The 26208-nt window shown below is 41.2% G+C and overlaps 3 protein-coding genes across 5 annotated transcripts in view; 2 read left to right on the top strand and 1 right to left on the bottom strand.

The window, feature by feature from the left end:
* Positions 1-12989, bottom strand: part of GPLD1 (glycosylphosphatidylinositol specific phospholipase D1) — a 24591-nt gene extending 11602 nt beyond the window's left edge. For both annotated transcript variants that reach the window (XM_053396747.1, XM_053396748.1), the window contains exons 1-13: positions 12876-12989; positions 10148-10495; positions 9083-9138; positions 8587-8665; positions 7250-7347; positions 6791-6901; positions 6188-6236; positions 5681-5735; positions 4802-4909; positions 2480-2507; positions 2252-2391; positions 1467-1532; positions 396-516 (exon numbers count right to left, since the gene is read on the bottom strand). In XM_053396747.1, the coding sequence (XP_053252722.1) occupies positions 396-516; positions 1467-1532; positions 2252-2391; positions 2480-2507; positions 4802-4909; positions 5681-5735; positions 6188-6236; positions 6791-6901; positions 7250-7347; positions 8587-8665; positions 9083-9138; positions 10148-10241 (1005 nt within the window). In that variant the 5' untranslated portion in view covers positions 10242-10495; positions 12876-12989. The remainder of the gene's footprint in view (positions 1-395; positions 517-1466; positions 1533-2251; positions 2392-2479; positions 2508-4801; positions 4910-5680; positions 5736-6187; positions 6237-6790; positions 6902-7249; positions 7348-8586; positions 8666-9082; positions 9139-10147; positions 10496-12875) is intronic.
* The window catches only part of NRSN1 (neurensin 1), a 197754-nt gene that overhangs the window by 111113 nt on the left and 60433 nt on the right, over positions 1-26208 (top strand). The window lies entirely within an intron of this gene.
* On the top strand, positions 12165-26208 carry ALDH5A1 (aldehyde dehydrogenase 5 family member A1). 2 transcript variants are annotated; one of them, XM_053396754.1, is made up of 10 exons: positions 12169-12699; positions 14622-14705; positions 15920-16090; positions 17748-17864; positions 18226-18369; positions 19590-19733; positions 20945-21103; positions 21265-21434; positions 23833-23891; positions 24072-26208. In XM_053396754.1, exons 1-10 carry the CDS (start codon positions 12361-12363, stop codon positions 24275-24277), a joined length of 1593 nt encoding a protein of 530 aa, XP_053252729.1. In that variant the 5' UTR covers positions 12169-12360; the 3' UTR covers positions 24278-26208. The 2 variants fall into 2 exon arrangements, with proteins under 2 accessions (XP_053252730.1, XP_053252729.1); XM_053396755.1 differs by lacking the exon at positions 17748-17864 and having other exon boundaries at positions 12165-12699.

The following is a 26208-nucleotide window of genomic DNA, read 5'->3' as shown; positions in this document are numbered from 1 at the left end:
TCCAGTAGGTTAATTAAACTCCAGCGCAGTGCTGCTAAAATATTGAGCCATTGTTACAATCTCTTGGCTGAGGCCAGTTTACATATTCTACTATACATTTTGACTTGAAGGTTTACTTGGAATCACATGACAGGCACCTACAGAGTTCCCCATAAGCTACAGTGAACAGAAATATCTCACATATGGTAGCTTCATATTGAGCGCTTTACATGAAATGCACAGAACAAAAAACTACTTCGTATTACCTGAACATAATATATAGGTTTTTTGTGGGGTGGGGTGGCAAAGAATATGTAGAAGGCAACTTGCCAACAAACAAGGCACTGGGTGTCCAATGTATCTCCATATATATTTCTATCCCTTATCATTAATATCTAAATGCCAGAAAGACTTACTGCTGTCCAAGGTGGCACTTCAAAATAAACTCCTCGCTCTGTGTAGCTGATATTCTTTTCAACTGATTTGGCCATTGAAGAAGTCGTTTGTCTGTAGTGTTCAGTTTTGGACTGTTTGATTCTGTTGAAATAAGGCAATAACAATTAGACATTTGCTTCTGGGAACATAAAAATGGAATAAATGTCACTGATAGCCCTTTACAAGAGATTACAATGTAATAAGTGTTTTGGTTAAGTACAAAACTGGAAAAGTCCGATGTTTAAAGCACAAAATGTACACAAAGGTTTTTTATGAACATTTTCTGGCAATACTCAATAGTTCTGTGCTTTAAGTATTTTTAAATTTTTATTAAACATTTGAATGATCCAATTTAGTATTTCACTCAAAACTTAGCCCATTGTGGTCTCTGGTGTATTTATGGTTGTAATTTTGGCAACACAAACTCTCCGTTTTGTGCTGACAAGTATATGCCAGCTTTTTACTAAAAAACAAACCATTTCCATTTGTTCCATAAGAACAATCTTCTACAAGGCCAGAGGTAAACTTCTGTTTTAAATTAAGTTATTCTAACAATATTTTCAGGACAGCCAGCCAAATGGGTGGATCCCAACCAGGGATGCGATAACAGTGGATTTCCTGCATCAGTAGTGAGTTGAACCAGCTACCTTTGGAGGTTTCTTCCAACTATATAGTATTCATCAAAGGAAAATCATAAATGAAAAGCTTCAAGTATTTGAAAGTTTGGTGATGCTGGCTGAGAACGTATCAGCAGGCAAGGTCCAAAGTTCTACAGTATGGCTTCCACTAATGCAGAGAGGCTGTTCCATCTTGCTTTTCTCACTTCCACTCCTACACCCCCCAAATCTGCTCTGGAGATTTCTCTGGAGATCTCCTATAGGAAATGCAAGAATATGGGGTTTTTTCTGATCTAGATGGTGGGCCAATTGCAACAGAAAGAGACATAGGATGTAGACGGCCTGAATTTTGTTTAATGGAATGAACATGAAAAAGACAAATATTGTTCAGACAACCAATCAAACTAGGCAGACATACGTTACGTCTTTACTTACATGACAGCATTTGTTTGTTCATCTTTACAGCGTATATACAAAGGATTCTCAGGAATAAAGCAGCCACTAAAGAAGAAATTTTCAAATAATTATACTAAATGCATAATTTTAAATACTGACTACTACTGCATAAGTACCCAGGGCGCACAGTACAATTCTATACCTCCCTGCTGCTCTCAGATACCAATCCTGCTACAATGTACAATGTTGCTAGATTCTGCACAGCAGCACTCAAAATTTGTCAGAGGATGACCTGTGCCACAAACTAGATTTAATGAACGTATCAGAGCGCTCTGTAAATTAATAGTTAAAGTCTTTTATATATCAACCTTTTATGCTCTTACACACCCGCCCAATGATCCTATCCCTTCTTTTAGCTTCTTTTAAATTCTTATAGACTTTCATATTCACATTCTGTTTTAACACCTTTTAGCTTTCCAAAACACTTTTCAGATTTTAAATGACTGTATCCTACCCTTTTATGCTGGTTTATGCCCGTAATAAAGATCTGCATTGTATTGTTTTAATTAAACCACACAACTATTCCTCTCTCAGAATTAACCAGATGTCCTTAAACTCGTTTTCTATAATTGCAAACATAATCAGCACTTCATATGAAATGTTAGAAGGCTAATGGGTGGCTATTACATGTGAATTATTATAGCATTCACAGCTCAATTCACAACTTATCTGAACCACTGTTTTTAGATGAAAATATCTGCATAATTTTATTTTTGGTTTAGAGTAGTATACCCTGGTCTAGAGAGGTTAAACCAGCACCTCACCTTGTTCCATTCTCTAACATTTGACTTGTTAGCTCAAAAATGTTATTTGATGAGAATGCCATATCATCCACACCACCAAGAAAATATTCATGGAATCTGTTCACCAAAAATGAGGACTTCCTGGCATAGATGGGGTAAAGCTATGAAAATGGAAATGCAAATTAATTAGATAGATGAGAATTTCAAGAGTAGCATTCAAGAAAGCTTTTTTCAACAAAAATACATTACCTTGGCGACAGTGATCATTTCGCCAAACCTGCAGGAGAAAGTACAGTATTCTCTATTTACCATCCGTGTAGAACTTTTCAGTGCACAAAACACTTTTTATATACACCTATGTGCTTACTTTGCTGTTGTTTTTTATATTGCCTTGAGTACCTCTATATAAAGATAGCTGACAGTTTAAATACAGACATAACATATTCAGTTCTTAGCTGATTATTAATATCACTGCTTAATAGCTCCACTGTTAATGGGGAGGGAATAATTAAAGCAATCCATATAAACAGTGCTTTTCTCGGGGGGACGCAGGGTGACGCATACCCCTAAACATTTTGTGAATCTAAGTTTGGCCTCATTGAGGGGCAGTATTTCAATATGAGTAGGAAAATGAAAGTACCCCTAAACATTATTTTTTAGAAAAAAGCACTGCATATAAAAGTATTTAGCTGCAACAAACTACGGTTTATCATTACAGCAGCAAGTCAAAGCGAGTCGCAGGCTTACATACTTCCCTCTAACCTCCAAGGTGATCAAAAGTTAATTTCCTTTTTTGATTAACTTCAGTTTAGCACTACATCCAACCCCTAAACTGTGGTTAAGTTTAACTACCTAACGTTCAAAGCTGGCTTGTTTCAGTAAACCATTTTTAAGATTAACCTGTTTGCATGAGTTCTGACATAACAAAACACTTGAGTTAATCAAACTTGAAAATGGAAACTTCTGATTTTTCTCTTCATGGGAACACTGAGGAAGGAAAGGTTCCCTGCAGCTCATTCCCATGATGCTAAATAATAGTTTATGATTACGCCAAACACAGACTTTGTGGGCCACTACAATGTGGAAGCAGTATTCACTATGTAGAAAGATAACAAGGGCATCTGTCAGCTAAACACATTTATTTCAGTAAAATTCATTAACAAATTGGTTATTCCAGATTTGTTATTCAGCTGAAATAATGAACTGACCAAAACTAAATTTATTAAACACACAGCCTGATATGAGTCTGCAGTGCAAAGAAATGTTTAGAATAAGGGCAACAATTGCTGGCCCATCAGCAAATGTTAAAATATGTCCACATCCCTCCGGCATCTCCTTCAACTCCACACCATGATTTCCTTTAAAATGTATATATTGAGACATCTCCTCCTTAATATTTATCTGTTTCCCATTTCAATATGTCAGTCCCTTCCAATCTTTCCTTTAGCACCAAAGCACAATTTTTAAAAAAGCCAACCAATTGTCCTTCTATCTACTCTGGCCCATCCACTTATGGGAGATCCCTTCCACTAAAAATAAAACACGCATCACAACTTTAAACTTTCTTCTTTCGCACCTTTTCTTCTCCAATTCTCATCATTTAACAGCACTTGCTCTATCCTTATTTGCATGTCTAACCCATTGTCAGGGAACTGCCATCGGAGCCAGAGGCGGAGGGAAGGCTCCAGAGGGATGCCGGAGAGGGTCCCAGTAGGGAGAGAGGCAGCCCATCTGCTGGGGAAGGAAATCAGCGTAGCATCAGTGGAGAAGGGGGGCAGATGGGGGAATCGGTGAGGGGGCTCCAGGACTCCTCGCCGGAGACCAGCGGGGAGAGCACGGGTCCTCCACTGCCCACACCCTCCCTGCGCAGAAGACTTCCGCGCAGGGAGAGTAGGAGAAGACTAGGCGTCAAAGAACTTCTTTGCTGGAAGAAGTTCAAGAAACGCACTGACGGATTCTGCCAGCGATTGAGACAGCCACGGATGGGTGGCTGTCCGGACAGAAAGGGTTCACCCAGGTAACCCAGCCAGGAGTGGCGACAACTTACGCACGAGCAACCCCTAGAACCATTACACCCATCAACAACAAACTTCCTCTGAGCATAGCAGATTTGCAGCGATAAATGATTGGACAAGAGGAAAGAAAAGGGTTAAAGAAAGGAATTAATAAATAATTCAGACCAGGGGTTGCTGAAAAAATTTAAAACAGGGATGCAGAAAAGGGAGGCATGGGGAAGTCGCTGAAATTGGGTATATGAAAAAATTTATGAAATTATACATGTTTATATGTTTGTTTGTTAGTGTTTGTCTTTTGTATTGTTTTATATTATATGTTGAAAAACCAATAAAAAAATTTATTAAAAACAACAACAACAACAAACTTCCTCTGTTTGGGCCCAGTGTCCTCCACACTGAGTTTTGCTTTCTCAAAATTATTTATTTTCTCATTCAATTACTATACTGAGAGGATTTTTAGTATGTTCTTCATTAAAAAAAGGGATCAAACATATAATAAAATTATAAAACCTGCACTGCTGTAGGAATAAAAATGGAAACATTTAGCTTGACTTACACTTCAAGAAACTGCAGATACGTGCAGTCAACAATCGTGTCTTCAGTTATTACTTTCAGCCCATAAAGTTCCTGGTAGATTGACAGTAAATCTTTGACTGGCACATACCTAAATATATTGAACAGCGGAGTTTCTTATTTAAACCAACAAAGTTCATTGGTATAAATCAAGTCCTCAACTAAAATTGTCGACCCATCGGCAGCGCCCCCCTCCCCAGCGGGTGAAGCCACAGGCAACAACAGATGTGAACAAACTAGACAAGATAATTTCAACCCCAGAGTCCCTGATGCAAGTAAAGGTAAAGGACCTCTGGACAGTTAAGTCCAGTAAAAGATGACTATGGGGTGTGGCGCTCATCTCGCTTTCAGGTTGAGGGAGCAGCATTGGTCCACAGACAGCTTTCCAGGTCATGTGGCCAGCATGACTAAACTGCTTCTGGCGCAATGGGACACCATGATGGAAGCCAGAGCGCACGGAAACGCCGTTTACCTTCCCACCACAGCAATACCTATTTATCTACTTGCACTGGTGTGCTTTCGAACTGCTAGCTTGGCAGAAGCTGGGACAGAGCAATGGGAGGAGCTCACCCCCTCACATGGATTCGAATTGCCGACCTTCCAGTTGGTAAGCCCAAGAGGCTTGCTCAGTGGTTTAGACCACAGTGCCACCTGCTCCCTGATGCAAGGATAATGTTATAACATTGGTTGCAGTGGTTATAATGTTTAACATTGGTTATAATGTTGTAACATTGGTTCCTCAACACCACATTGGTGGTGGTGGTTAAACCATGGATCTTTCGCCACTGTCTCTGCTTCGGAACCCTCTGCTCCCTGCACTCTCTCTCTCTCTCGCTCTCTGTTTTGAAAATAGCACACTTACCAGCTTGGTTCCAAATAACTAAAATCAAGCTCAAACTGGCTCAGCACGTCTCCTCCTAAAATTAGAGGGCGAAAAGAGAGCAAGACATCAACTTACTGAAGCAAAAACCATACGAACAATGTTGCCTGCCTTTTAAATTTGAACAAAATCTGGAACACCTCCACAGGCCCAACTAGTTTCTTTCTAGCTTGCTCAGTTCCATTAAGGGCATTTCTTCCTGTCTGCCACATACTTTTGGATTTGTCCTCTCCCTTATGCTCAGAACCTGAGCAAGTTTCTCACTGTCTGCTTAAGGGCCTTAAGTCAAGCATCTCAGCCAGCTGAAATGCCCCATGTGAAACTGAGCAAGCTATACAGAAAGAAACAAGTGCCATGGTTAAACAAATCACATATTTCAGGGATAAAGTCATTGAAACCTTAGTAATATCAGTTTTTTCTGTAGGAACCTTCAGAAATTTAATGGAAATCTAGGGAGAACATTCCAGGATCCATAAGTAAACAAATTACCAAAATCACCAGCAGCATGAGCATCTGAATATGAGCCATAAAAATCAATCTAGGAAAAATAGAAACAAGTTATTTACATCAAAGAAGTAGGAACATGAACAGAATCAAAATTTCTCATTTCTCCTCTTTGATACAAGGCAACATAGGAGATGATCCAGACCCTTGAAGCTTCTTTTTCACCCTCGCCTTTGCATAAAGTTCCACATACAGGATTCTTCCAGCAGGATTTCCTAGCCAATCAGTTGCAAAAACTCAAGACTTTTGTCTCCTTCTCTGGCTACCTCCAAAACTGCCAAGGTGTTTCTTTCCTATCTACCAAACCATAATGGCTACTAGTCAACAACCATCCTTACTCATCAGAATCTTAAGAGATTGTGCTCGCCCTGTTCTCTTGTACTACAGAGAACATCCAACCAATTAATTTTTTTAAAGGTGAACAGCAGTAAGGATCTTTCCTTCCTTCCTTCTCCCTCCCACCCCAGATATTATGCGATTGTCTCTTAAGGGGAACAACAAAACCAAATGATAAAATATGCTTGTTGCATGCTTCAGTCACAAGGAAAAAATGACCTGAGCCTAATAATAAAATAAGGCACCACTTACAGCTGCCATGGCATGTAAAAATCCTTGTTCAATCCCTAAGCTATGCCAGCTCACGTCTGCCACCATATGAGAAGCGATTCCAAAGAGGAAAGCCACCAGTTTCTCTGTGGCCTAAACAACAGAAACAAAAACAAGCAATTCTGCATTAAGTGCATTGAAACCAAACTCTCAAAAGGTATTTGGAGACATTTAGTTGACATGTTTGCTGATGAAACCTTGCCTCTGCTTTCACCAACACAAGGGAGAAATCTATGTGGTATGTTATTTATTTATATAGCATCTTCAGTGGGCATGCACGCTGCCATTTTTACAGCTAGTTGTTATGAAACGTCAAATTTAATTTGACATTTTCTCTTTCAAATGCTTTTGGTACAAATGAGAAAGGGAAAGAACAGTAAGATTTATGAAAAGAATGATACCAGGGCCTTCGGCCTGCGCAATTTATGGGGGATTTATTACCTCTCCCCAGGGCTGAGGATAGTTCTTTCTGATGTAATGGACACTGGTACTGAGAAAAGGGGCCCAGTGAGTGTCTTCAGATACTTGACGGAACAGCCCTGAAACACCAGACAAGAACAACATTATTTCATGATAATTTTTTAATTGATTTTTAATTTCAAGTAACAAAACATACCCATACAAGTAAAACAGAGCTTAGTAACTATACAGAAAAGAAAGAAAAATAGCATTGGAGGGTTGCAGTTTTAGACGCTCCAAGAAAGCCAATCAAATGAACATGTCTCTCCATAAGGTTTGATAAGTCGATGGAGGGTGAAAACCAATTTCAATTGTCTTAACAAAGTCAATAAAAGCATCCCATGTCATTTAGAAGGGGTGAGGCCCCCCTCAATTGATATTTCTTTCGTGAAACGGTTAATTTGTCCAAAAGCATAATGTCCGATACTTGCGAAATCCAGGCTTCAAAAAGATTTGCAATTAAAGTTTTCCCATTTTCCACAATCACTAATCTAGCTGCAGTTAATAAATGAAGGATGAGGTCTTTATTGGTTATGATCTTAATCCGAGGAATAAAACATGGCAGTAGGGCTAATTTGGGGTCTGGTTTTCTGGTTGCAGCAATTGTCCCATCATTTGATTGTTTGAAAAAACTTTTCCCCAAAAAGGAATAAGTTTTAGGTAAAACCACCCCATGTGGATTGGAGAGCCAGTACTCCATTGCATTTCCTCTAGCAAAGGTTGAGTGTGTTGTGCTTTATTCTATACAGTCTGGCTGGGTACATATACCGGCAATGGGCTACATTTAAAGAATTTTCTTGGAGTTCTAATTGAGATGGATCCAAAGAGTAGTTTATTCCAAATTTGTTGCCAGAGTTGTTCCTCTAATTCTTCTCCAAAATATTTTTCCCGTCCACGAAAAGTTGGGCCAGTAACCCTTAGTATAAATTATAAAGCGTATCAACCCAAGATGCACTCATACCAAAGGAACGTGGAATTGTAACGAGAGATTGCCGGTTTAAATGTTCAAATGCCTTGACTGATCTCCTCTGCCTGCACCTTTTAAAGTAGGCTTCTTTAACCTTAGGTCCCCAGAAGTTGTTGGCCTGCAACTATAATTATTCTCCTCATTCCTCCTGCTGTGTTCCTTGGCATTCGTTGTTTGAACAGTGGTTTCTTCTCTTCAGACTCTCCACTGGCATAATTACAATTTATATATACGGACCCCTAGCCAGTCAGCTAGTAAAAATGCATTAAGAATCAGGCTACTTGTCAGTAGTATGGTTTGGGGGGGGGGGGGGCAAAAGGAAAAAAACCTAATTTCTCCAACCATTTATTACCATTCCTGCAGATACCAGAATAAAAGGCATCAGGATACAGGCTTCCAGCCTGATAGGCATCTTGGTGGGTTAGTATCAACTGGACAAGAGGATGGTGAAGAAACAGCAATAAAAGTAAGAGAGAAAAGGGGAGGGGGAAGAGAGAGAGAATATTATTAGTTGCATATTACCAATATTTCAAATACTAAAACAGTAAATACTTAATACTCACATCTAGGTATTGTTAAAGTCACTCAAATACTGTCTCTTAAATACTCATAAAAAATATTAAAGGTAAATATAACAAGGTTTCACATAGTTTGGTAAGGATGAACAAATGTCAATTCTTTTACATTGGGGTGGCTAACCCCTAGCCTATGGTCCGGACAATTTTTGTAATAGTTACAAAAAGAAAAGGCATGGAAGGAGGGTCACTGCTGGGGTGGGTGGAGAAGGTAGCAGAAAGAGGAAACATTTATTAAAATGCTTTTTAATGTTAGACTGCTAAGTTTCCTACCTTGCGATAATTAACATTTCCTTCTGGGCTGCTGAAAAATTCCAGAGCTCTGTGAGCTAGAAAAATAACATCACATTAGCTTCCTGATGGCTTTTGAAAAACAGGGGGCCTGCAGTACTTAACTGGAGATCACTTACCATCCTCTGGGAAATATGCAATTCCCTACAGCGTCCAGATTTTGCTGCATGATAGTATCCCTTAATATCGGGAAATGTCAAACAACCTTCACCTGCTGGTTTTCAAAGAATATCGGCAGATATCCTTAACTTACTTACCCACACACAATCTATTATTTTGCCATGACAAAATTTATGGAGAAACAAGTAATGGCAAATTTGTAAATAAACGTAATCCTGGTAGTGTGTTTATTTTTATCATGGTTATGCTACCCATTCAAGCAGTCTTTCAATTTGACCATATTGCTTAACCTTAATTTCACTTGTTGAATTAACAATGTATTGTTTTAAGATGCCTTATGCAAAAGACTAGAACAAAAGCATGAATAAAAGAAGTTAAATGCCTGAATTGCCTCCTAGCCATACACTTTGTAGCTGAAAATTCATTACAAAATTAATTGCAACTGAAGCCTCCGCAGTTAAGACACCAATTCCACAATGAAATATATTTCTAATTCTTAAGCTGGCCTCTCCTCTTAATTTCTCAAATATTGGGCAGATAAATTATGAGGTAAGCATATAATTTTTTTAAGGCTTGAAAGCTCAGAAAACATTTAGCATCTTATTTCTGCATATAAAAATCAGTCCTGAAGGCTAAGATACTCAGATTTTTAATATGTTTGATTGAAGCTAGCACACATATATGCTGTTTTCTGTTAATAAACTATGCCAAGCTTGCATTATGCTGGTATCATTTCACCTTCTCTAGATACATGCAGCCCTAGCCTTGCTAGCAGTTTAAAACAACATGGTAATTGCAGTATTTTATTCAACAATTGCTGCATATCCCCCCCCCCTTAAATAACACCTGGTAACTAAAATGGTCAGATTACAGAAATTATCTGTTATGATGCTTCACAACACTCATGCCTTTATTATCAAATCTTACCTATTTCAATATGTGTTGACAAGCCACATGGTGTACCTTTACGGCAAAAACTGCAAAGTACAGCTAGAACAGACCAGATCTTGAAAGCTTCCATGTTGTGGATATTCTGGACTACGTATCAACCATGGTTTTCAAGATGCTTTCAATAGGAGGACTGCGACCTTTGAAATATGGGCTAAAGTGCATTTTGTAATCAAATATGTGACTGGCACATAAACTAAAGCCCTCACATGATTTGGAAATGTGTTGCCAGTTTCCCCTGTATCAGCCAACGGATCTGAGACAAGAATCGGTCCCAACGAAACTTAATACGATGTCTCTTTTCCATTGATATCTGTGAAATGATGCCTAGAACAGAGAAAGGATATTATTGTATGATGTTTGGCAACTGCGTCCGTCCGTCCTTCCTTCCTTCTCTCTCAACGCACCATTGTTCATTAAACCGTTCTCTGCTAAGGCAGGTGATATCAGTAAAAATAACGTATTTCACTGAAAAACAACAACCTAAAATACTGATGGTTGTGTCTCGTTCTGTTAATGTCCATAATGGATTAGAGGTTTGCAATACTTATCAATTCTATCTAAAGAATAAGAACATTTAGTAGAAGTTAACCCCCTGAGGAGAGTTTTACTACATTCACAAGTGTTGCTGCTGATTCACACATTATATGGGAGCAAATACCAAAGTACCAGGACCAAAGACTGTACTCATACAGTCATATTTTTTTTTGTATCGCCCATTAGCTCCTGTACTAGGGGAAAATTCTCCCACTCCTGGAACAGCTGCCTCTGATGACAGCTGAGGGGAGAGGAGGCCTGATGGAGCTAGCCCATGGGTAGGCAAACTAAGGCCCGGGGGCCGGATTTGGCCCAATCGTCTTCTAAATCCAGCCCGCGGACAGTCTGGGAACCAGCATGTTTTTACATGAGTAGAATGTGTCCTTTTATTTAAAATGCCTCTGGGTTATTTGTGGGGCATAGGAATTCGTTCTTTCCCCAAAAAAAATATAGTCCGGCCCCCGACAAGGTCTGAGAGACAGTGGACCAGCCCCCTGCTGAAAAAGTTTGCTGACCCCTGAGCTAGCCCGTCCCATATGATGATGATGGCTGATGGGAGATGTAGTCTGAAACATCTGGAGGGCACCTGGTTGGCAAAGGCTGCTGTATGACCGCCACAACTGTGTTTGACTGCACCCATTCCATCAACTGGGAAACCCAGCATGATTACACTGGCAACCACATTATTATCTGTGAGGAGGCAGGGCAAAATGTGTTTTAATGGTCAGGTCACAAATTTGGGGGAAGAGAGGAGCCTCTTATGATACAGCTGTTGGCCAGCCCCAGGTTAAGAGACCCAAACTGAGGGCTGCCCCAAAGCAAAGGACAAGGCAGTGCCTTCCCATGACTGGGCAGAAACCAGCTGGAAGGGCAGCTGAATCTGGCTTCCACACAGGTGAAGGGGCAACATCCTCCACTCTCCCTAAGAGGAGCAGGGCTGCAAGACACACACACAGCTCTGCTCTCAAGCACTCTCAACTCCGATTCAACATTGCTTACACTGACTGGCAGGGGCTCTCCAGTTTCAGCCAGGGCATCCTCCTGATGCATCTAGCTATTACCTACACGGGCTGGTGGCAGTGGCTCTGCAGTGCAAGGTTCCAGGCAGAGGGCATTATTTCCCAGCCCTACCTGGGAGGCCAGGGGTTGATCCTAGGACTTGCTGCGTGCAAAGAAGATGCTCTACTACCGAGCAGCACTCGCACGGAGACATGTTAATGAAACGCAAGCTTGGGCTAAAGGCGAATCTCTCCAGCAAGCAAGCACGGGAGAGTGACTTAAAGACAGGGGTGCCACCTGGAACAATATATGCGCGGCACATGCTCACTATTTGAATGGCAGTGCCATTCAAATATTTTAATAGAGGGGGGAGGCAAAGGCACCTTGATCGCTAGGAGTTGGCTCCTATGCTTAAAGACCACTAAATCCTTGGATGAGCACGGCCCCAAGTGCATTTGCACGGAGTTGCAGCGCTGTGCAGTTCTCTGCTTGGAAGCAAGTCCCTCCGAGGCTTTGCTCCCGAGTAAGCGCGAGTGGCGCTGCAGCCTTCAGGGACTTCGCTCCCGGGAAACCCGCCTGCTCCACGCTCGGCGGGGCCTTCGCCCTCGCCCGCCCCCAGCTCCACCCTCTCCGCTCCCTTCCCCGGCGCCGAGGCCATGGCGACTCGCTGGGCGTCGCTGGGCCTCCGAGCCCCGCTCGCTCGCCCTCCTCCTCCTCCCCGCCGCTCTCGCTTCTGGCTAGCGGCGTCCGGCGGCGTCCGCCTGGGCAGCAGCAGCAGCGCCGGCCCGGGCGCAGGGGCGCTGGCCAGTTCCCTAGTGCGCACCGGAGGCTTCGTGGGAGGCCGCTGGGTGCAAGCGGCGGCCGCCTTCCCCGTCCGGGACCCGGCCAGCGGCGCGGAGCTGAGCCGGGTGGCGGACTGCGGGGCTGCGGAGGCGCAGGCCGCGGTGAGGGCCGCCTACGAGGCCGGCGCTGCTTGGAGCGGGGCGTCTGCCAAGGTGAGGAAGGGGGACGGCTTGCGGGACGCGCGGAGAGTTTCCAAGGCAGGGGGAGCCGAGCATGCAAGAGCCCCACTCCAGGCTCCTGTGCGCAAGAGGGATCGTTGCCCGCCGGCGCCTTGTGCACAGCTGTTAAAAGAGAGAAGCCCGGCCTTCCTTGGCATGTGGCCACCCACCGGCATCAGCTGTAGGTCATGGGCAGCCCCACATAGGCGAGGAACGCGCGCGCGCGCCCTTCGAGACGCGCCGTGGGGACATCGAGACAGGGTTATTCAGAAGGCGCCTGCCCGTTCTGGAGAAAGGGAATGCTCCTCCTTCAAAGAGACTTTCCCCCCAGGGTTTAAACGCAACCAGAGTTTGCGCTGAAGAAGCAGCAGATAAAGGAATGGGTCAATGCTGCTTGTTGTTATTTATATGAAGCAGTGCCGGATTTTCGTACAGTACAAGCCCCACTCTCTTGAGGGCCCCCCAAAAATTGAAAGGAAAAAAACACACCTGGATGTACATTTCCAAAATATAAGATGAAAAACAAATAAAATAAAACCTACATACAGCAACAGTGTTTTGTGTTTTGTAGACTCCTATGATGTAAGTAATGGGCCCCACCTGATAGCCTGCTCCCTAAAATATCACTGATTTGCTCATTTATATAGGGTGCCTACATTCTGCATGTGCAAATGGCTTTAGATACCTATTAGGTCCATAAATTACAATACAGCATATATTCAACACAAAAAAACCAGTGACAATTTGTTGTTGACAAAGGACAGCTGTACATATAAAGGGCCCCATTACCTTCAGTAATGAAATATTTGAGGTACAAAGTTGATGGGCATTGCCACTCAAAAGGTGTGTGTGTGCCAGGTCTTGTGATCAATTAGGTAGGGTGGGGCTTACCTGTCCCCATCCCAATATTTTATTCAAGTTGGCACCCCTGGTACAGAGTGTTTCCCCCCAACCACCAAGGCATCACTGACAGCTAATGATTGTTGTTGTTGTTTAGTCGTTTAGTCGTGTCCGACTCTTCGTGACCCCATGGACCAGAGCACGCCAGGCACTCCTGTCTTCCACTGCCTCCCGCAGTTTGGTCAGACTGATAGCTTTCCATAAAATATCAAGCATATTGGCACAGTACACATGTATGTTTTTCTTGCAATGTTAGTGGTCCAGAGACATATTGCTTGAAGTCGTATAAAGCTATGCATATATTAAGTTCCACTGCATTCAGAAGAGTTTTTCTCTCTAGTAAATGTGGTTTGCAGGGTGGCCTTAAATATATAGGCTTTATTTTGCCTTTCTAAGCTCCAAATACCTGTATTTAGGGCAGATTTGAAAAATATCTACTGGGGTAGATAACCAGCTGTTGTATATACATTATTATGCCTTGGGAATGTCTCATGGGAAGCAACTCATAAATGAAGTAAATAATAAAAAATAACTTGCACCTTCAGAGTAAAGGAAATCCTTTATTTGTTCATTTGTTTCCCCATTAACTACATTCCCTGGGGTACTTTACATACAATACGTAAGAAACATGGGGAAATCATACATGTATTAATTATAATACTTAAGTTCCATCTTTGAGTGGAGATGCATAGGATTGTGCTTTAAACCATTTATATAGAGAAATGTATAGAAAAGTGCAAACAGATTCTTGCTCAGTTGCTAAGTAAGAAAAGTAAGAAGTAAGGTGCCCTCTGATATTTGGGCCATGGAATGCAAAATCAAGCCCTTGGCACTTCTTTAAATAAAATTTAATTTTATCGACTTTTGTTAGTCCTGTTAGAATTGAACCTGAATCTACTTGCAGGATTATTGGGAGACAAGCAAATTTAAATACTGTAAAGCATGCAAGTAATATTGGAGTAACAATCATTTTTGCACTTGGCAGTGATACTGCTAAAACACTATTTCTTTTTCAGGAAAGAGCTGCTTTACTTCGTAAATGGTTTGATTTGATGATAGAGAATAAAGATGACCTTGCAAGGATCATAACAGCAGAGAACGTAAGTATAAAAGGGGGGAGCACATATTCCTCAGGGATTTGGGGCTGAATTTCAGGAAGCTAGTTACAAGAATCTCACCTAGAAGGTGAAGCAGTCAATGGGTGCAGTTCAGACATCATTCCATGTTGCAATATGTCACGACAAATGCAGAAACTTTCAGGTGTGACTTTTTGAAGCTTCCCCCCCCCCCAAAGTAACGCAGAAGACCTGATTCCGAAGAATCTGCTTCTAAGAAAGTTTGTGTAGAGTTGCAGGTGCAAGCTTGTTTATTTCTTTTAAAGTGTTTTAACCTGCTTTCCCTGAGGTCAAAATGGCCACAGGACATTTAATCAACCATCTAGTAATCTTAAATTATGGATGTGTTGCTTCTAAACATCTCAGAAACTAACTTCACATCTTCTAAAATAGTTAGGTTTTATGTACTTTATTCAAGCTTGATGAAGGAGAGCAGTTCCAAATCTCTACATAGATGTTATTCCATAGCCTCGGAGCACTCAATTGTGAAGACCATGTTTATTGCTGCTGTTCTAACATTGTGAAGTGAAGGCTCTTGGAAGAAGGCCTGAGTAACTAAACATAAACAGCATGAAAGGCTGAAATACAAAGTAGATGCTACAAGAGAAATAGGGAGGTCCAACCTCATATTTCCCTCCTAAAAATAGTTCAGGGGTCTACAGGGAAACTTCTAAGGAGACCGCGTGAGGGGACTTTACCCTTTCATGCCAGGTAGCTTCTCCCTGGAAGACTCCATCCATCCTGCCATCTTCTGCTTAGCAGTGCTTAGCTTTTTTCTCCAGGCAGGTAATAAAAGTAGGCAAGCCCAGCTGAAAAGTAAATTGCCTAGTGGACAGGATTTTTTGCAGAGGAGAACTAGCAGACGTAGGAGGGGGGTTAAGCACTCTGCCCACTAATTCTTGGTTGCGTGCATCCTACGATGTACATTATCTTAGCAAATATGAGTCAAAATCCACATTTCATATATGCAGAGACTAACACTTCGACTCTTAAGGTTTGTATCAGACAGAGGAGGACTTTAAAGGCAAGTGCCAGCACTTGGAAGGCAGCTGAACAATAAGTTTAGACATTTTTAAAATCGCACTTTAGAATGAAAAACAAACGTGCTCACACAAATCCTTCATTGTAATCATTTTGTTGGGGGAGAGATGTTTTGTAGTTCTCTGCATGTGAATGTCTACATTCTGAATCATTCACAGGGGAAACCCCTGAAGGAAGCACAGGGTGAAATCCTTTATTCTGCTTCTTTCTTGGAATGGTTTGCTGAAGAAGCTCGGCGCATTTATGGTGACATCATCCCATCTTCTGCAAAGGACAGAAGAGTTCTAGTTCTTAAGCAGCCGGTGGGAGTTGCTGCCATCATTACTCCTGTGAGTTCAGCTGACGGTTTAAGTCAGACTTTTACTCTAAATATTCAAAAGAGGCAGGATTAGTGATGCCCTGAGGCCAATGAATTAAAATTCTTACAATGAAAACTCAAATTTTGTACACAATATGCAGGTTTTAAATGTGTTGAAATATATGAAATATATGCTACGTAAAGGTAAAGGACCCCTGACAGTTACGTCCAGTCGCAAATGACTCTGGGGTTGCGGCACTCATCTCGCTTTACTGGCCGAGGGAGCCGACGTTTGCCCGCAGACAGTTTTTTCTGGGTCATGTGGCCAGCATGACTAAACTGCTTCTGGTGAAATTAGAGCAGCGCACGGAAACGCCGTTTACCTTCCCGCCAGAGCAGTACCTATTCATCTACTTGCACTTTGACGTGCTTTCGAACTGCTAGGTAAGCAGGAGCTGGGACTGAGCAACAGGAGCTCACCCCATCAAGGGGATTTGAACCACTGACCTTCTGATCGCCAAGCTGATGGTTTAGACCACAGCGCCACCATACCTATGCTAGGACTTGGGGATAAACCACAAAGAAAACCACACTAGCTACAGAAGCATCACTCGCTGGAAAACTCACCCAGTCCTCTTTTTGCTTTCTGAGCTTTCAGCAAGTACTGTAGCACTCTCAGGCTTATCCTGTACCTTAGCATAAGTCTCTCAGGGTAAGTATAAATATCTGTTAATTAAAACAGCCCACAACTGGAAACAATTGTGCAGGAGCAACTAAAATTAATAACAGCATAAAATTAACAAAATTTAAAAGCTAGCTTTTAAGGGACGCGGGTGGCGCTGTGGGTAAAACCTCAGTGCCTAGGGCTTGCCGATCGTATGGTCGGCGGTTCGAATCCCCATGGCTGGGTGAGCTCCCGTCTTTCAGTCCCAGCTCCTGCCCACCTAGCAATTCGAAAGCAGCCCTAAGTGCAAGTAGATAAATAGGTACCGCTTTATAGCGGGAAGGTAAACGGCGTTTCCGTGTGCTGTGCTGGTGCCGGCTCGCCAGAGCAGCTTCGTCACGCTGGCCACGTGACCCGGAAGTGTCTCCGGACAGCGCTGGCCCCCGGCCTCTTAAGTGAGATGGGTGCACAACCCTAGCGTCGGACACAACTGGCCCGTACAGGCAGGGGTACCTTTACCTTTACCTTTAAAAGCTAGCTGAACACAATAGAAGGCATTTTTAAGGTCACTTTAAAAGTCACCAGCAAAGGATCTACATCTGCAATTCTATGATTGTATGCAGTTCCCAGGGAAGTGAATTTGAGATGTGGGGCTATTGGTAGGCTCGCCAAGTCTTCTTTCTGGTATCTGCTAATCTGATGGTTCTTAGTGGCAAGTCAGAGAGCAGGACCTTAGTGTCCCTACACAGTAACTACACGATTTTCCGCAGAGACAATGGGATTCCAAACCATTCAGTGGAAGTTAAGGTCCCATTTTGTTGGTGGAAAGGAGAGTGGCTTTTATACATGGTTTGATGGTATCTAGAAGTTACCAGGGTCTCAGGAGCAGATGGATCAAATAACAGCCAAGGATCTTAAAAGCTTTCTATCTTGCTAATTTCCCCCTCAAATTTCAGAACTTGCCAGTTGTTTTATTGCACTAATGTGCACACAGCATTTAAATGCACCTGTTTCTTCAATTTAGTGGAATTTTCCAAGTGCTATGATTACAAGGAAAGTTGGTGCTGCTTTGGCAGCTGGCTGCACAGTGGTGGTGAAACCAGCAGAAGATACACCCTTATCTGCTTTAGCACTTGCTGAGGTGAGATTTTTATATTGATGAAGAGTGGATTAATTATTACTATTTATTGCACTTACTAGTCATTTTTTTCTAAGTCACTCTGAATTATTGGTAGAATAGTACAAAGACTGAAACCAGTATAAAGCAAAAAAAGGAATAAAAATCTAAAAGCATTCATATACACTATATAAAAGGCAGATAAACTTTTTGGTTATTTTTAAAAAATAAGATTACTGAAATTATGTGTGGTTTTTAAATGCTTGTGACACACTTGCAAGAAGACAAAGCTCAGCACCATCTTCAGCCTGTTATTTATCATTATTATGTAATTCTAACCTTTTGTGCAAATGAACAGTTTCATGCCACTATTTTTTTGCTGCAGCTTGCAAATCGGGCTGGAATACCTGCAGGAGTGTATAATGTTGTTCCCTGTTCTAGACAACAGGCAGTAACGGTTGGGGAAGTGATGTGCACTGATCCTTTGGTAGCCAAGATCTCTTTTACAGGCTCAACAGCTACAGGAAAGGTAAGCTTCTCAATGTCGGCTCATAAACTGCTGCAAATTTGTGGCTAAAATACATAGCTAAAATGCAGTTGCTAATTGGGTAGATGTTATTGTGTATAGTTTTTTTATATAATTTTTTTATTGATTTTCATTATAACATACATCACATTAAATAAAATAAACATTTAAAATAAAATAAAAAAGAAATAAAAATTAAAAACTTCACAGTGCTGCTTATACATTCAATAAAACATCCAAATGTGGGATTTCTCAAATCTCTTGACTTCCCTCTACCCCCTCCCGTGGTTCCATTGCTTTATGATTAATTCATGCATGTCCATGTAATATTATTCATCTAATTGTATCCAGTTCTATCTTTTATCATAATAATGCAAATCTTAAAATCCTGCTAATGTATCAACTTGTATACAATGCTTTGATATATATGCAATAAAGACTTCCCATTCCCATTTTGTAATTTGTTATTGTCTTGATTTCTAAGTTTCTCTGTTAATTTAGCCATTTACGTATATTTCATTAACTTAATTTGCTAATTTTTTTTGTTGGGATCTTTTCCTCTTTCCAACATTGGGCTATCAATATCCGTGCCGCTGTAGTCACATACATAAAAAGATATCTATATATCTATATCTTGTCTTGTCTAGTTTGACCCTTACTGCCATCCCTTGAAACTCAGTCTAAAACCAGTAGTCATTTTCCATTCACGTACATAATTGGATCAACTCATCTCAGACCAGTGTCTTAATGCATGCAAAGTGGTATTAAAAAGAATGGGACTGTTTCAAAGATTCACATCTATTGCTTTAGAGAACACCCCATGTCCAAGGCTGGGCACTTGTGTATAATTAGGAAAATTATACTGTGGTTTTAAAATTTGTTGGAAGCTGCTCAGAGTGGCTGGGGCATACTACTACTACTGCTATTACTACTACTACTAATTATTATTATTATTATTATTATTATTATTATTATTATTATTATTATTATCACCATCATCATCATCACCATCATCATCATCACCACCATCATCACCATCTAAAATAAGCACTGAAGACTTTGAGATCTACATTTACTCCTTAGATTAGAAAAATGAGTAGGTAGTTTAATAGGGAAGTTGTGATTTCAACTACAGAGTATTCTCTCGGCATTCAAAAAAAACTAAGTTTGTATAATTCATCTTTGTAGGTGTACAGCTTTCTGTGTTTCCTGTGTACTTGCAGATACTGCTGCGCCATGCTGCTGGCACTGTGAAGAGGGTCTCCATGGAGCTCGGAGGACACGCTCCATTCATAGTGTTTGATAGTGCTGATGTAGACAAAGCGGTAGCAGGAGCTTTGGCTTCCAAATACAGAAATTCAGGCCAGGTGAGATTAATCTCCGCTGTTTTCCCCCCTACCACACTTGCAGATAATTTGAGCACTGCTCTTTTACAAATTTGGTTATGCCTTGTACTGGGGCAGGGGGGGTGGACACAAGCAAAGACGTTTCACCCCTCATTCTTCATCTATAAAAAGCAGGTGTCATAATAATAAGTCTGACAGTTCAGAATACAACCCAGCTATAACTAAGCAGAGTTCAGTTACAGTGGGACCATTACATTCTGATTTACTTAGAAGTGTTATTGATTTCAAGGGGAGTTTATTCATGCTTGGGTGGAAGTCCAATTCTGGGACACTTTGAGTCTACACTAGCTGTACAGACTAAACCCTTGGCTTTAATTTGGAGGGCAGTACTTAAAACTTTTGCCTTTTCCTTTACTTTTAACCTCTCTTGTGGTTAGCTAGTGTTGCCCTCTGACGACTTCTGCCCTCAGCATTTATTGCACTGGAATCTAGTTTGAAATCTGACATTGTTGCTCATGAAACTCAGTTGTGTTGCTGATGAAGGTAGAAACCAAAGCATTTGCATGTAAAACGGAATGCTTCCATGCCTCCCATGATACACAGCCGAGCACAAACAGAGCTCAGTAGGATATGTCAACAAATATTATTGCACATTTCATAGTTTTATGTCAATCCTACTAATGAGTTTAATAGTTTACAATAAATTTTAAAAATACGTTATGTATTTTCACCATTCCTTATTAAAATTTGATACTTCCTGATTCCTAATTCTTCCAGTCAGTTTTGCCATTTCAGCATAGTCCATCCATTTTATCTGCCAATCTTTCTTGGTAGGGACTGTATTTTCTTTCCATCTCTGAGCTAGCAGAGTCCAGACAGCTGTAGTCGCATGCATGAATAATGTCTTCTGGTCATTTGGAATCTCTGCACCTAAAATTCCTAAAAGAAAAGCTTCTGGTTTCTTAAGAGAAAGCTTTCTATAACATTTTTTTCAACTCATTATATATATCATCTCCCAGAGTGCTTTTACCACTTTACACATCCGCCACATATGATAAAAGGTTGCCTCTTTCTCTTTACATTTCCAGCATACATTTGGTCTTGATTTATACATTTTGGCTTATTTCTTAAATTTCTACCCCACCCTTCCTCCCAAAGGAGCCCATGACATTAAACAACAAAGCACTAGTCTATGCCTAACTGAAAACAAACACGATTTCTTTTGACTTTAGACCTGTGTGTGTACAAACCGCTTCTTGGTGCAAAAAGGGATCCACGATGCATTCGTAGAAAAGTTTGCACGAGCCATTAAGTCAGAGCTACGTATTGGCAATGGGTTTGATGAAGGGACAACTCAGGGACCGCTGATTAATGAAAAAGCTGTGGAAAAGGTAAGTGTTTTGTTTTTAATTTTTTTGTGGTACGAAGAGGTATTGCCAAGTTACGTTTGTTGGCTACGCCAGTGGAATAATAACTACAAAATTCTACTTGGGATATGAAAACCACCCTTTTGTGGGAGAGCCTAACACTGCACTTGCTTTCTTTCTCTTAGGTTGAAAAACATATTCACGATGCTGTTTCCCAAGGAGCGTCCATAGTTACAGGAGGAAAAAGGCACAGTTATGGGAAGAATTTCTTTGAACCGACTCTTCTCAGCAATGTCACAACACGCATGTTGTGCACACAAGAGGAGACTTTTGGTCCTTTGGCCCCAGTTATGAAGTAAGAGTTTATTCTTAAGTAAGAGCCAGTGTGGTGTAGTGGTTAAGAGCGGTACTCTCGTAATCTGGTGGACCGGGTTCGCATCTCCTCTCCTCCACATGCAGCTGCTGGGTGACCTTGGGCCAGTCACACTTCTTTGAAGTCTCTCAGCCCCACTCACCTCACAGAGTGTTTGTTGTGGGGGAGGAAGGGAAAGGAGAATGTTAGCCGCTTTGAGACTCCCGAAGGGGAGTGAAAGGCGGGATATCAAATCCAAACTCTTCTTCTTCTTCTGCAGATCACACATTAACAAACTTCGATTATTACATCAAAAATGGCAATTTCTGCCAGGGATACTCTTCTGCATAATCCTGTTAACCTTACCATATTGCACACTGGGAGGCAAAATGGATTGTGATAAGCATGTTTCATATTTCTATCGTAGAAGTAGTTCACAACAGGAAACAGCTGACATTTCTCCTACTTATTACATGCGACCCTTCCAGACAATTCCTGGATTAAGGATCATGCTCCCAAGTATAATGTTTGAATTGGCAAGGAACTGTCCCTACACAAATATACTCTGTGATAGCCACAATTGCAGCTGTGTTTTTTGGAACCATCGCAGTCGTGGAAGTGCAATACAGTTTACTCATATAGTGGTGGCTTCACTGCTAATTCACATTTCTCAAAGTCAGCGACAGTCAGGAGGGATTATGTGGAGCAAATGTATCTGGCTGGCAGTGGGGAACTTTCCCTTATTTTATATTGCCATGTATAAAGACAACAGCACCCCTTTCCCAACTTCGGGTAGAAAATTTCCACAGACTGTGTCAGTCATTTTGTGTTTCTTTATATATTTATGTATATAAAATATAAGCAGGTACCACCTTAGATTTCTTTTGAAAACTTTAGCAGTATGCATCCCAGGCATAATCTTGTTACAATTATTTATGTGGATAGCCTGATAAAGGTAGGTATTTCAAAACCATGTCAAAATGCAATAAAATGCCTGTGCCTTTAATTTCTGACCTGTTAGCGCTTTTCAGAATCTTTTCATGATCATTTTTCATGTGTCCTGAAGTTTGCACAAGTGTGTAAGAATGAAGGCATTTGCCTCTTTCACAGTGATGCCCACATTCTAGCTTCTCTGGTGCCTCAATTTTATTTTTATTTCTTATATACCTTGGGTAGGTAGTGCTTGAATAGACTTTTCCCAAGGGATTTCCTGAGGGAAACTGTTCTGGATGTGCTAAAATGTTGCAACTGTTGGCTTGCTGGGAAGTCTTGTCTCAGTGTGGGAATATTGTTTGCATTATGTGTGGTGAGGCACACCACCAACCCTCTTCTAATGTGTTTCAAATACTATGGAGTGACCTGGGTGTCAAAATATATTTACATTAGGTCTCGCATTTGCTTAGCTATATTCCAGCAAATGCTCACTGAAGAAATTACATGGTGGTTTTGGTAGCCATTCCCAACCTTTTTCTCTTAGGGCAAAATTTAATGTTACCAATGGACTTCACTTCCCCAGATTCTGGACTGCATGCAGCAGAGAGGTGTAAAAGTCTCTATTGTGCAAGCAAATAGCCATTGTTGGATGTCACCTTTAGAAAATTCTTCCCCATTTCCCCACCCTGTTTTATTTTAACCTGATGAAACTGCATAGGATTTACTAATCTTCCCAAAATCGATGTCATTTTAAAACATGCAAATGTATTGCTGATTTTGGCAAACATCGTGTAACTTTTTCTTGTTTAGTCGTTTAGTCGTGTCCGACTCTTCGTGACCCCATGGACCAGAGCACGCCAGGCACTCCTGTCTTCCACTGCCGCCCGCAGTTTAGTCAAACTCATGCTGGTAGCTTCGAGAACACTGTCCAACCATCTCGTCCTCGGTCGTCCCCTTCTCCTTGTGCCCTCCATCTTTCCCAACATCAGGGTCTTTTCCAGGGAGTCTTCTCTTCTCATGAGGTCACCAAAGTATTGGAGCCTCAGCTTCACGATCTGTCCTTCCAGTGAGCACTCAGGGCTGATTTCCTTAAGAATGGATAGGTTTGATCTTCTTGCAGTCCATGGGACTCTCAAGAGTCTCCTCCAGCACCATAATTCAAAAGCATCAATTCTTTGGCGATCAGCCTTCTTGATGGTCCAGCTCTCACTTCCATACATCACTACTGGGAAAACCATAGTTTTAACTATACGGACCTTTGTTGGCAAGGTGATGTCTCTGCTTTTTAGGATGTCTAGGTGTACCTTTTATACTAGCTTAATTCATGGGAAGTTATGGAAATCTGTGTCAGTCGAGAGAGTGGGGATGCCATCACGAATTTCCCATGGGAGAGACCTCTAAATGCACACCACTTGCAATAAAGCAGTTCTTCCATTATTATTTACATCTCCTATTCATACTTTTGCAGGTTTGATACAGAGGAGGAAGCTCTTGCCATAGCAAATTCAGCCAACGTGGGCTTAGCAGGTATGTGAGTTCTTAATACTGCAAATCTACAATGCTTAAGGAGGCAAGATGGGGTATGGTTCAAGCTGCCAGGCCACATCTTGATTTTACTATTTCAAGCCTAGAAAAATTACCTTTCTCCTCGCAAAACAACAAACAAAAAACTCCAAACTGTTTTCTATTCAATGCTCCAATTTGCAGGTTATTTCTACTCCCGAGACCCGGCCCAGATCTGGAGAGTTGCAGAGAAGCTTGAGGTTGGGATGGTGGGCGTTAATGAAGGCATCGTGTCTGCCGTGGAGTGCCCTTTCGGTGGCGTAAAACAATCTGGGCTGGGAAGAGAAGGTTCAAAATACGGTATTGATGAATATTTGGAAATAAAGTATGTCTGTTTTGGAGGTTTATAGTAGCCATTTGTTAGGAGTCTAACCTATTCAGAATGCCTAGAAAACAACCTTTTGGGGCATTCATAAGCTTTAGCAGGATCATTTGTGATTTTTCATTCCCTCTTAAAATGGAAGTAATAATGTTTTTGTAGAAACGTCATTACTTGTAAACATGACGATACATATAGAACAACTCTGGTATTCTGTGTACACAGGTTGTAGGAATATAGGTTTATTTATATTACCTGTCTTAACCATAATGCAGGGACAAATAATGTTTCAATTCCCTATTGTGTTTCAGAGGAATTTGGAAAAACTTTACTAATTAAGATGTATGATTTACCTTGAGTGTCTGTTAAGGGGGAAAGGCAGGATAGAAATAAATGATTTTTGGAGAGTAGCAAAGTAGGAAAAAGATCCTCATTTACCCTTTCTCATGCGCTGAGCCAGGTGTGAAATAACTGAATAATTGTGCCAAATGTTGACTGTTTCTTTTTCTAATGTTTTTATTATTTTCTGGGTGCCTGTCTTAGGGCTTCTAGGAAATATTTTCTAGGGAAGGATGTATTGCACTTTTTCATATTGTTCTTCAGCTATTGGCTGGAGCTGAAAAATGGCCTTGAAGGTATATGCACAGTTCTGACAGAATCCTCCCTATTACTTACAATAGGACTAGAGCATCTCTAAGGAGATACTTGTGATTTGCTCCTAGCAGCTGAGCCTTGTGACCAAATTATCATGCATTAGTACAACAGCACAGAGATATGAACATAAACGGTTTCGTATGGGTGGGGTAACATTGTGTCTTGCAAAAGCTGTAATGCACTGAGACCAACTTGGACCAATAGCTCCACAAGGAAGTAATATTTATTTGAAGCGCCACAGCACAAAAGCTCACACCTCCATAGCCCATTACACTGCTCTAGAGCTCCGTTTCCTATGTCTATTCTTGCCAAGTAATATTTCTTCTCTGAAAGACTTGTCTGATCCTCCATGGCCCTCCTGCTCATTCTAGAGATTACAGAAAGCAGTTAACTTGGTACAAGAGAAAAAGCTTAAGACCTGGGAAAAGGGGGGGGGCTATGTGGGAGGACTTTAAAGCTTCCTCCATGAACCTATTTGAGTTAACAGTGGCATACAGCTAGAATCCCAAAAGTTGTTTATTTTACCACCACACGTTAAGACTTTTGATGGCACAAGATAAAAGCAATTTTGTGCTCTTCCCGGTGAGCTTTAATGTTACCTGCACGTGCTCCATCAGGCCTTTTCTGTATGAGCTGCTGTTACGTTCGAAAGATAAAAAGATTTTAACAGTTCTGCTTTGCTACTGCTGTATTCAATTGAACATGCACTTTATTTACATTGCAAAACTTCATTTGACATTTTGCAATATGTTTTTAAGTGGACTTAGCTATGCAATCCCCTTCCCTATCAAATCTGCTTGCAATCCAAAGGGCTGCTTCAGATGAACCAAAAGGGCTTGGAACAAACATTTGAGGTCTTCCTTAAGTGGGAAGCTTCTGCCATTTCACAGACAGTTCTAAGAGACACCACTTGGCTCGAGAAGTAGTTCGCCACAAGCATCCAGCATTCAGGAGAAACATAATTCCAGATCTCATTCGGACACACACAACTAGTCGCTTGTTTCTCCCTATTTTCATATATGTTCATTAACTTCTAGAATTGACACAAGTCAGCTAAACTTATTTTGGGTGACTTCGTAGTACAAAACATTGGTTCTGCTGTATTATATTAGGGATTGGTTAAATAGTGGCACTATAGCGACTCCTGAAAAGCACATTATGTAGCACTAATTGCTATTCCTACAAAAAAAAAATTACAACCAAGATGAAGCTTGGTCTGTAATGCCAGCAAACTGAGTAGTTCCTGAAGAAATCACTGTCAAATGGGACTGAGGAAGAATAATTAATCTATATAATCTTACATACTTT

Source organism: Podarcis raffonei, chromosome 7 (genome assembly GCF_027172205.1).
Source record: "Podarcis raffonei isolate rPodRaf1 chromosome 7, rPodRaf1.pri, whole genome shotgun sequence".
NCBI classification, from domain to species: domain Eukaryota; kingdom Metazoa; phylum Chordata; class Lepidosauria; order Squamata; family Lacertidae; genus Podarcis; species Podarcis raffonei.
The sequence above is the reverse complement of the archived record's forward strand: the minus strand, read 5'-3'. Positions and strand labels throughout refer to the sequence as shown.